Source organism: Bos mutus, chromosome 3, assembly GCF_027580195.1.
Source record: "Bos mutus isolate GX-2022 chromosome 3, NWIPB_WYAK_1.1, whole genome shotgun sequence".
NCBI lineage: Eukaryota > Metazoa > Chordata > Mammalia > Artiodactyla > Bovidae > Bos > Bos mutus.
Genome location: NC_091619.1, coordinates 25,217,096 through 25,229,320, shown reverse-complemented (window position 1 = coordinate 25,229,320; position 12,225 = coordinate 25,217,096). Strand labels below are relative to the sequence as shown.

At 42.7% G+C, this 12,225-nt stretch overlaps 1 protein-coding gene across 6 annotated transcripts in view; it reads right to left on the bottom strand.

The window, feature by feature from the left end:
- The window catches only part of CD58 (CD58 molecule), a 63,418-nt gene that overhangs the window by 25,241 nt on the left and 25,952 nt on the right, over positions 1-12,225 (bottom strand). For 3 of the 6 annotated variants that reach the window (XM_070367431.1, XM_070367430.1, XM_070367429.1), the window contains exons 3-5: positions 10,997-11,272; positions 5,501-5,572; positions 3,100-3,140 (exon numbers count right to left, since the gene is read on the bottom strand). In XM_070367431.1, coding sequence (XP_070223532.1) covers positions 3,100-3,140; positions 5,501-5,572; positions 10,997-11,272 — 389 coding nt within the window. The remainder of the gene's footprint in view (positions 1-3,099; positions 3,141-5,500; positions 5,573-10,996; positions 11,273-12,225) is intronic. The other 3 variants (XM_070367434.1, XM_070367433.1, XM_070367432.1) reach the window with 1 other exon arrangement.

The following is a 12,225-nucleotide window of genomic DNA, read 5'->3' as shown; positions in this document are numbered from 1 at the left end:
TGCAGCCACAGTGGGCTCTTTAAATCTAAAAGGCATTCTTAAATAGGTAAGAAACACACAAAATACAAAATCTGAGCAGCCAACAAAAATATACCAAGAAAAGTAAGCTCCTCTCCCACACCCAGCCCCAAGCTACCTATTTATTCCTCAGGATGTTACCCTGAGACGTCAGTTTTCTCTTCCTAGCTCATCATCCCAAGGCAATATTTTTCATGAAAAATTCTAGTGCCACAGAACCTACAAATGCCTCCCTACTCCCATATCACTCATTTTAATGCTCTTGACTTCCAAAGATTTTCTTGCAAATATGGTCTCTTTCGCCACCTCTTCAATTTGATGCTAAGCAGGCCAACATCTTTATCAATAACAATGATGTTTGGTTCCTGCCTATGTCTCTGCCTCTGCTGCTTCTCCCAGCTGGAATGCCTTCTGTTTCTTACATGCCCATCCATTCTCCCCAGTGTGACCTTAAGTTTCTCAGAGGTAGGATCCCTAATATATGCTTTCTCTGAATCTCATACAACGTCTAGCCTCACTGGGTACACTGATCTCAAGCCATCGGCTCACACAGTACCTGCCATCTAGTCATCTCCATAAGAGTGCTCGTTGAAAGAATAAAGGAGCAGGTAAAGGAACGAGGCCTGGACTACCCCGTCACCTTTCTCAGTGGCCCTGGATGACAGCCCTCCCATGAACAACATCTCCTGTCATTGTTCATGAAGTCCACACATCAACTGTTACCATCAGGATCTCAGCAGAGGCCCTGCCTGGGATCTCACCCTCACCTGCCCTCACAAGCACTGCTTCAGATCTGAACGCCCCACCTCTGACCATAACCTCCAGGTCTTCTGCTGCTGCCCCTACACTGCTAGCACACCTGCCTCTCACCTCATCCGTGGCCGATCCCTTCCCACCCTCTCTCCACGGGGCCTCCTAGCCCACCAACCCCCGGTGGCCTCAGTACCCCTGCCCAGCCTGCACCCTGCAGCTGGCTGAGCTGTCTTCTAGAATCCCTTGCCCCAGGCCTTCTGCAGTAGCTGACTTGCCAGGTGACTTGGTCACTGTCCTGGCCAGCAGCTGGAAAGAAAGAAACCTCCCAGCCCACCCAGTGGTCCCCTCACCCAGTGGCTTTCATGAAAGCCAGCCAAATCGCTCAGCCAAGCCAAAGGTCTTGACCACCGCCCTCCTCCTCTGCCTCTCTGAAGCTCTAATGCATGGCCTCTTCCCTTGGATCCATAACAGGGTGCCACCTGGCTCTCCTCCTGGACTCCTCCACCTTGCCCTCCACTTGAGGGCCTCTGGCTTCTATTTCTTGGTGACCTCAGATGCTCTGGGAAGCCGTTACTGTCCTGACAAAGATGCTCCCCAACTTGTAACCTCAGCCCCAGCCCCAGCCCCTCCAGCCACTTCTCCAACTAGGTGCTAGATATCTCTACCCACGTAATGTGCCTGCACCCCAAACTCGGCCTGACTGAGCACAAATCCACCTTCCCAAACAAGGGCTCCGTCTGACTCCTGCTATGTCTGGCAGTGCTGCCAAGGGTTGAAATTCCTGTTGCTTTCAGCTCCTTTCTTGAAAAGAGTCATAACCAAAATAGCTAACATTTATTGGGCACCATTATGAGCCAGTCCTCCTCCAATGTGGGAGACCTAGGTTCGATCCCTGGGTTGGGAAGATCCCCTAGAGGAGAGGGCATGGCAACCCACTCCAGTATTCTTGCCTAGAGAATCCCATGGACAGAGGAGCCTGGTGGGCTACAGTCCATGGTGGGCTACAGTCCATGGGGTCACGAAGAGTCAGACACGACTGAGCTACTAAGCACAGCACAACATGAGCCAGTCACTCTGAAGCATTTTGATTACACCCACTTGCTTGGTGGCTTCCCTGGTGGCTCAGATGGCAAAGCGTCTGTCTGCAATGCAGGAGACCTGGGTTCGATCTCTGGGTTGAGAAGATCCCCTGGAGAAAGAAGTGGCAGCCCACTCCAGTACTCTTGCCTAGAAAATCCCATGGATGCAGGAGCCTGGTAGGCTACAGTCCATGGAGTCGAAAAGAGTTGGACACAACTCAGCAACTTCACCTTCACACCAATACAGCTTCTCTTCTGCTTGGCTAGATTTATCCACTAACCAGTGTCCCCATGTTTTGCCTCTTGTCTATTTATTCATTGTATGCTTTACCAATACAGACATCTTCCCAAAGCATACTGAAGTGAAGTCGCTCAGTCATGTCTGATTCTTAGCGACCCCATGGACTGCAGCCTACCAGGCTCCTCTGTCCATGAGATTTTCCAGGCAAGAGTACTGGAGTGGGGTGCCATTGCCTTCTAGCTCTGCTCAAAAATCCTCAGTGGTTTCTCAGAAATAAATCACTGAACCTCTTGGTAGCTCTCTCTCAATATCCTGGCCTGGCTCAACCCCTATCCCATCAACATATGCTGCCTCAAAAGGGGTGACTTGCCACCCCCAACCCTGCCCTTTCCAGACCTGAGCTTTACTCTTCCCCAAATTCCTAAAAGTCTAGCTCATTGGCCTCTGCCTCCTGACCATGGGGATTCTGCAAGGACAGGGACTTCTGGATCTCCCTAAGGCAACTTCCTTCACCCATGGCCACTATTCATTGTGTTTGGATCCTATCTTTTGTTCATGATGCAGGCCCAGCTCTGACCCTGGCTCCCTAAGTGAACCTTATCCTTGGCTCCATTTTCCTGGGATAGAAGAAGGAGGGAGTATATTTTTGGTGGTTAACAGGATAACCCATGGAGTCTGAAGACCTAGTTTTGAATCCCAGCTCTACCATTTATGAGTCACGTGACTTGACTTCTCCAAGTCTTCCATTTGATGTCTCTAAACAAGCTGTAAAGATACCCCCATGCAAGGCTCGATGAGAGGACTGAATGAGATGTTATATGGAAAGTGACTGGTTGGTGCTTAATGAACTATGGTGAGTAATCTGCTGATATTACTTATTACTGTTCAAGGCAACTGACAGATAAGTAGAACCTGGCTCCCCAAAGAACAGGCCCTCTACATGGGGGTTGTTCTGCTTTCAATACATGATACATACCGTGCCCACTGAGCAGTCTATGGGTTACTTACCTAGGCCCCTAAATTTAGCTGTCTACGACGTCCCAGAAAACCTACAAATGAAGACATTTTTGTTTCAATTAAAGAGCTGAAAAAAAAAGCTAAATTGTGGGGTTGCTGGCTAGATGCCTGAACTGGGAAAACTCAAGAACACGGCCCTGTCAAGCTGGTCTTTCCTACTCTCCTAAATGCTCACATCAAATTGGCTACTGAGTTGAGCCAAAGAGTTGTTCAAAAATTGGTCATCAGATGATAGAAAAACAAAAACTGTTGATGAATGTTTTCTATAGAAACTTTGCATGAAGCTAAAGATGGAGGGAAGGCTAGAATATTCTGGACCAGTGTTGCCCAATGGGGATTTAATGTAAGCCACATAAGTAATTACACATGCTTACTAGCCACATGATACAGTAAAAAGAAATGGATGAAATTAACTTTATTAACTAGCCCAACATATCAAAAATATTACTATAACAAATAATCAGTATAAACATTATTAATCAGATACTTTACATTCCTTTTGAAATAAGTCCTACAAATCTAGTGTTTATTTTATACTGATGGCACATCTCAGTTTGGACTCTCATATTTAACGGTTTCAACAGCCACATGTGGCTACCATTTTGACAGCACCAGTTTGGATGTTAAGATATGGTCTCACATGTATCCCTCAGTTTCCTCCCCATCAAAGGCACCAGTTAGCCTGGAGCCATGCTAATGATCCAGCAGCTGAGTCCACAAGGTTGAATGAGCTTGTCAAAGTGTCAACTAGCTGATGGCGCTGTTTACATTCAACTCTCTCCCGTTTTGATGGCTCCATGCCAAATACCTCATCTTTCCAATTCATGGCTTTAGGATTGAGATGCTTACTGAAGTAATTATTTGCTACTTTTTGGTGGGGGGTGGGGGGTGGGGGGGAATATATGGTGCTATCAGTACCTCCACTGGGGTAAGTTTCCTTCCATTGAATAAAGGTTTATTTTTGTTTAATAAGTCAGTCAGTTGTTTTGGAGTTACATGGGTATACAGGGCTCTTTTTTTAGGTTCAGGAGTTGCGATCGTAGACATCTTACCCCCCACCCCCCAAAAAAAACATATGAATAGAAAATTATTTTGGTTTCTGGGTACCAATCTGTTAAAGAGATTATTAACTATACTACTGCTATTTGGGGATTAAAAATAACTTTTTAAAAGAACATTTGAGTTCCCTGATGTTTTACTTATTGGTAATGATGCCTTAAAACCTTCTTCAGCTGAGTTTTTTATAACTTGTTTAGAGGAGATTCAGTTGACTGATAGTTGATTACTTAGAGATGTTCATGGTATTTGAAGCCTATAATATAGAAATGGTATCTTTGGGAAATCACATTCTAGGGCCAATATCCCAAAATAGACTAGGTCAGTATTGGCCTATAATAGAACTTTCTGAAGTGATGGAATTGTTCTCTATTTGGTCCAACATGGTAGCCACTGGCCATCTGTGAGCACTTGAAATGTGGCTAGTAGGACTGAGGAACTAAATTTTAAATTTTATTTAATCTTCATTGATTAAATTTTATATTTAGATTATTACATGTGGCTAGTACCCACCACACTGAACGCTGCAGGTCTAGGGAAACTGAAATCTAGTTTGTGAACTTGATTCAAGACACAAGTATGAAATGACGTGGATCCGGGATGCCTTCACCTTGTGGAAAGCTTACTCTTCAACAATCCCTATGGGAGCGACGAATTGTAAGTTTCCTCTTGACGAAGTCTGATACGGAAACTGTTAGGGCTTCAAGAACCCCTAGTCTGAGATTTACAAACAGGTCGGCATCCTCTAGGACTTAAGGAGGGGTTTCTTGTCACCAGGAAAGAATAGGCTGGGACAGGGTCACCAGTTCTCCAGGGCATATGGGTTGCCTTCTGGATTGGCCCGAGATCTCAGGAGACTGAGGAAGGCAATACAAGTAATACCATGTCAGCTTTACCCTCTCTACATCACCTGACTCAATAAAAACTCCTTCTTACCTAAGACTTGCTTCTGGGCTATAAGTCATGGGAATTATGACCACAGCAGCCAAGAGGAAGAGTTTTGGGGTTTTTTGCAAAGTCTGGCTTGGAGACCAGAAGTGTAACATACATTGAGGCAGACCATAGACAGGAGGCTGTGGAATGGTCCCAAGTATTACTGGCTGTGTTCCCACTCCTATAATGCTCTCTATGGCCCAGGGATTCCTACCGCCTCAGGATAATGCAGAATCTCAGGGAACCCAACACACCCGGGAACCCCAGCCAACAAGTACAACAAAAAAGATTTTGTGAAACAACTAAAATGTCAAACTTTGTTTTCATCTTCAAATTAATCATTTTCTGGCCTTTGAAAAACCAATTCCCATTTGAAAACTTTTTAAGGAAAAAGTATACATACATTTTAAAAACAGCAAGCCACATATTACTGCTGGCAGTATGGCAAAAAGCACATACCTATGCCTTGTATTATCTGGAAAAAAAAAAAAAGAAATACAATTAGCTGAACTGACCAAAACAGATACAGCTGACCCTCCTTCTTGCAGATTTCATATCTGCAATTTACCTATTCGCTAAAATTTATTCAAACCAATACCTGTAGTGCTTTCATAGTCATACGCTGACACGGGCAACAAAATGCTGAAAACTGTTGTTCCCAACCGAGGTTCAAGGCAAAACTCTGCCCTCATGTTTTGGCCATTGTACTGTAGACACAATCCTATTTGTGATCTCTTTAGTGCCCACGTGTTCCACATTTTGTGCTTTTTTGTTGCTTATTTCACTGTCTAAACTGGCCCTCAAAAACAGTGCTGAAACGCCAGAAGGACCATAATTGATACTTAAGTGAAGCTTATTTAACACGTGTATTCTCTCTATAAGACACACAGCATTTCCCAAACGCAAGCAGGCTGTGTGAGTCATAGAATACACATGTTAGATAAGCTTCATTCAGGCATCAGTTATGGTCCTGCTGGCTGTGAATGTCACCATTCATGCATTAATCACATATATTAAATAATGTGTCTTTAAACAGAAACACACGTAAAACAAGGTTCTATAATGATTCCTTTTCAAACACGTGACCAGAGACTTGGAAGAACCTAACCCTATATCTCCCCTGGGAGTAATGATTCAATATTCACTAATTCTGTGTTCACAGTGACTTAATAAAACATAACTACATGAATAAGTGGCTTCCCTGATAGCTCAGTTGGTCAAGAATCCACCTGCAATGCAGGAGACCCCAGTTCGATTCCTGGGTCAGGAAGATCCCCTGCAGAAGGGATAGACTACCTATTCCAGTGTTCCTGGGCTTCCCTTGTGGCCCAGCTGGTAAAGAATCCACCTCCAGTGCGGGAGACCTGGGTTCGATCCCTGGGTTGGGAAGATCCCTTGGAAAAGAGAAAGGCTACTCACTGCAGTATTCTGGCTTGGAGAATTCCATGGATAGTCCATGGGGTTGCAAAGTGTTGGATATGACTGAGCAAGTCACTTCACTTTCACTGTGAATAAAGAGAATTGCCCGTGTTTCTAAATAAATTTATATGCACAAGGTTGATACATATCAGGTCCAGTGCTTTTTTATTAAAAGTGGCAAATATTTCACTATTTGGCCATCCCATCCTGCCACTGGCAGCACAACTTGGCATCGTGTGCTTGGCAGGGCAATGTGGCAGCCGTGCACAGCAAGCCTTAGAAATGTTTACCATAGAGCAGCTGACACTGTGCTAAATGATGTGCCTACAGTTTCACTGAATCACTGCCACACGCTGGATTAGTGAGTGATCTAATGTTTCAGAGACTCAGGTTTCTCTTGACCTGATAAATATGCCTCCTAGGGCAATTGTGAGCATTAATTGAATCAATACATGTAAGAACCGTGATTAGTTATTGTGTGCTCAGTTATGTCCAACTCTTTGTGACCATATAGACTGCAGTCCACCAGGCTTCTCAGCCCATGGGATTTCCCAGGCAAGAGTACTGGAGCGGGTTGCCATTTCCTTCTCCAAGGGATCTTCCCAACCCAGGGATTGAACCTGAGTCTCCTGCATTGGCAGGTGGATTCTTTAACAGTGCATCACCTGGGAAGCCTGTTAGCTATTACCATTAACCTACTGGAATCTCTACTAATGTCCTTTGATTCTTCAGTTCCATCTCTAAGATGCTAAGCTACAGACAGAATCAGTGATGTGCCTCTCTTCTCTCTCCAAAAAAGGCACAAAGATATTTACTACAGTCTTACAATATCAAAAAGATAAAATAACCGAAGTGTCCACAACAGAAAATAATGATGGTTCATCAGATGGACTCTATCCACCTACCAAAACTCTAAGGGCAGAACAGAGAGGATATGGCAAAATAATCACCACACATTGCTAAGGGAGACAGTAGGGTCACTAACAGCAAATACAACATCGATAAGAGACAGGGGAGAGGAGGAGAGGGGAGGGGAGGAAACGTAAGAGGAGATAGAAAATGAATGAATGAATGAGAATATGAACACACACCCTTTCCTCTTAGTTGGAGCACAGCTGGGTTAGAATGAATAGGCATTGGTTTGATTTGAGTGGTCCCTGGTTAGGAACTGTTAAGTTGTCCCACATACCTATTCTCTCCTCTTTAGTAAAAGAATTCAGATCTGCAGCTGGGCCTACTGCCACTCACCTAAAAAATTAGTTTCTCAACCTTTCTTGTAGTTAGGTTTAATCATGTGACAAGTTTTGGGCAATGAGATGCAAGGCGGCTTGTGTGGTATTTCTCAAAAGTCTCCCTGGAAGGGGTAAGACACACTGTTTTTCCCTTCCTGGGTCCCACTCCTGAGACAGCAGGGGAGGTGGCAGGAGCTAAACCATACTTGGGTTTCTGACAATTGCATAAAGCAGCAATGTGACCAAAGCTGCCTACCTTCAATTATTATTATTACCTTTTTTAGTTGAGAAAAGTTAATCATTTATCCTTGCTTTCAAATATTGTGTTAGTTTCAGGGATATAGCACAATGAACTAGATACATATATAAAGGCTAAGTGCCAAAGAATTGATACTTTTGAATTGTGCTGAAGAAGACACTTGAGAATCCCTTGGACTGCAAGATCAAACCAGTCAATCCTAAAGGAAATCAACCCTGAATTTTCACTGGAATGACTTGCTGAAACAAGCTCCAACACTTTGGCCACCTGAGGCAAAGAGTCAACTCATTGGAAAAGACCGATGCTGGGAAAGATTGAAGGCAAAAAGAGAAGGGGGCAAAAGATGATGAGACAGTTAGATGGCATCACCAACTCAATGGGCATGAATTTGAGCAAACTCTGGGAGATAGTAGAGGACAGAGGAACCTAGTGTGCCACAGTCCATGGGGTTGCAAAGAGTTGGACACAATGTAGCGAATGAACAACAACAAATTTTGTATCAATGAAAGGGATGCTATTGTGACAATCTTTTCTCAAGGTATCAACAGGGAAAAGCATCTTGAGCATTCGATTCTAAGGGCAGAGGTTAAATGAAAACTGAGAGGGCAAAATGCTTGAAAATCTTAAAATATCCCACATAATTCTATAAAGGATTTTATTTAGAAATTATTTCCTTCAATAATAGTAATAATAATATTTCCTTCAATATTTCAAAGGTAATAGAATTATTTCCTTTGGCCATCTAATGCGAAGAGCTGACTCATTTGAAAAGACACTGAAGCTGGGAAAGATTGAGGGCAGGAGGAGAAGGGGACGACAGAGGATGAGATGGCTGGATGGCATCACCGACTCAATGGACATGAGTTTGGGTGAACTCCAGGAGTTGGTGATGCACAGGGAGGCCTGGCGTGCTGCAGTTCATGGGGTTGCAAAGAGTCAGACACAACTGAGCAACTGAACTGAACTGATTTCCTTCAAGTATATTGACTCTTTGAACACCTGAAGCCTTTCAAGATTTCAGCTTGCTTGTTCATTCTGTAGACAGTCAACCTCTTTCTCCTCGTCGGTTGTACACACTGCACACATGTCAAAGCCAAAAGTGCATTGGTTTTGTTTCTTCTTCTCACTGTAAAGCACGCAAACTGCATTTCCACGCTGTACGCCCTGGGCATTATGCAAAACCCGGTAAGTGGAAGTAATGAAGGAATGTTTGCTCCAAACAGAACAATTGTCATTAACTCTACAAATGGTTTTTTAATATTCTTGGCAACTGTGTTACTTGTATAAATGCTTTGAAAGACACCTCTGTGGGCTTGGTCTTTCCTCTGTTTTTAGAGACCCAATCTATCAGTTATGAATTGGAAGCCATTTCGTACTTTTCCTGGAAGCATTTGTTTGTTTTACTGGAGAAGTCACACTGCTTTGTCTGAAAATGATATCATAACCTTAATGGCTTTATATCATTATCTGAAAAGTTTTTAAAAAGTTCAATATGTGGGAGACTTAGGGAGAATGGCTCAGGAGCCAAATAAAATTCAGATTTGTTCATATTCATTTGTTGGAAGATATCATTAAAAAGGATGTGATTTTAAGTTGACTGGACAACTGGACCCAGGCCATCAGAGGCCCAGGACAACCACTCCTGTGCTTGAAATGTACATGCTCCCAGCTAGTCCCACCATGAGAACTGTTTTTAAGGATGTAGCCTAGAGAGAGAACTTCAAGAGTTGTGAGACCATCAGGATGGTCTGTGACTGAATCATGATCTCTATATAAATTCTAAGATTTGGCAGGCAGACACAGAGGTCTATTCCTCTTGAGGTCACCCAAGACAAGCCTCCTAAGTAAGCTTCCTTGCTTATTAAACCTGCCACCACTAATCTGGCGTGGCTGCCTTCTTCTTCAGTCCCTCCTTGCCCTTCATAACCAGTGGGCCAATTTACAAACCAATATCATGATATTCATTTTTTGTCTTTTTCTGTTTTATCTGTTTAGAAAAAAAATTATTCACAGAATCACCCTGCCCAGCCTAAGGAGACTCACATTCTCTGGCTGCCCTAGAATCCAGTTCACACTTTACAATTGTGGTATTATCCTGAAATACAGTATTTACTATACATTTCATCTCTTAGGCTTTAATGAACCACTTTCAAATTACTGATCCTTCTGTTTGTAAACTGGAGGTACAATATAAAAAAAAATAGATAAGAGAACTGTAAATTACAAATATACATGATACTTGAGCAGCACAAAAAGACCATAGCTGAGACAGATTGTCATGCTATTAATCAAATATTAGCCTACACAAGCATATTGAATGCACTTTCTTGTGGCACACATGCACACGTGGAGAACATAATGGTTATGAAGAATATTAGGAAGCAGTGAATAAGTGTGAGTAATTAAGAGAATGGACTCTGAAGCCAGATGGCCTAATTTCAAAATCAGGTTCTACCACTTACAGGTTTGTGGCTTTGGACAAGCACCTTAAACTCCCAATCACATCTTGGTTTCCCCCATAAAATAAGGATAATTATTAGATTGTGTGGGAACAGAATTAACATATGTATTAGAATGGTGCTTGACACAAAGTACTAAAAAATACTAGATTTATATCTAAAAAAAAAGGGGGACTTCCCTGGTAGTTCAATGGCTAGGACTCTGCGCTCCCAGTGCAGGGGGTCTGGGTTCAACCCCTGTTCAGGGAACTAGATCCCACGTGCTGCAAGTAAGAGTTTGAACACTGCAATTAAAGATTCCATATGCCGCAACTAAAGATTCCACATTCTGCAACTAAGACTCTGTGTAGCCAAACAAACAAAAAGGTTTTTTTAAAGTATCTGTGAAAACTATAACTCATTTTATGTTTCAAATTTGTGAACTGAAAGTTAGCCACTAATCTGTGGTGTGAAATTCATGATCACCAGTGGTCCAAGAACCCCATTTGTATATAGGACCTCTACCATAACCCATGCAGTCACTTACTCACCCTCTGGCACACAGGTTGACAAAGAGATGGAAGCTGATGTTCTGAATAATGGATTGCTAACGATACATTGAACATTCTGTGAAAGATCACTTTTCTTTAAGACATATGCTTCAGATGGACTCAAGCCACGGTGACACTGTACTGTTGGCGGACATTCCCACGAATACTGTAGGAGGTTACCATCAATGTCATAGCCCGCTTCCATGATCTCGCAGGTGAGAGTAATGTTTCCATCATCAGACAATGAGCAAAATGTTGACGGTGATGGAGGAGGTGCTGAGGGGAAAAAAAAGGGATGTTTAGTACAGAAAAGAATAATATTTAAACTCCTCATCCACAAATTCACAAAGAACTTCCAACTTCCTTATGTGCTTGAAAAGATAAGCAGACCACTCCTTGAGCACCAAGGTAAGAAAATTCTCTTTTCTTCTAGATCAGATCTACCTGCTCAAATTCAGTGCAGATACAGGCCCCGAATCCCTTATCCTCAATTCTGAAATCCAAAGATGTCTGAAAGCCAAATGATTGTTCACAAATATTTGTTATCATGTTTTATTAAAAATACCTGCTTGAGTATAAGTGCTCCCCATTAACTAAGTGAAGTGCTTCCTCACACACACAGAGGAGATCATTTATATCACCTTTCTGAAATCTGAAAAAGGCTGAATTCCAAGACATCTGACTCAAATGAGTTTGCTAAAGGTTCTGAGGAGCTATATTGTGGGCTGGTCCCACTCAGAGGCAGAGGAGGGCGTGGCACATGTCACACGCCTGCCAGTCTAGAGACATCACCCCCAGGTTTCTTCTAGAAACACCTGCTACTGGCTAAGGCAGTAGCCTTTGAGGATGAGTAAGACACAAGTCATGATGCACCATCATTTCTCTCTAAAGCCTCAAAGCTAATGAGCTGACCGTATCAATCACTGGTTCATTTATTAATTCATACACCTTCTTGCATCTCTCCTTTCCACCTAAAACCAATCATAAGAGATTTGAGAAAAAAAATATACAAAAACTGGTCATGGACACATTTGGATAATAAAATTTCAACACCTTATAAGTTGCATGTGGATAATAAAATTTCAATACCTTGTAAATACTAAAAAGCAAAGTAAAGTCCATCAAGATGATGCGATACTATACTGTCACTTAAAATATTTTCTAAGACAAAGGAACCCAAGCTCCAAGGAATTATCTAAAAAACAAATATATACAATTCATCTTGCCCT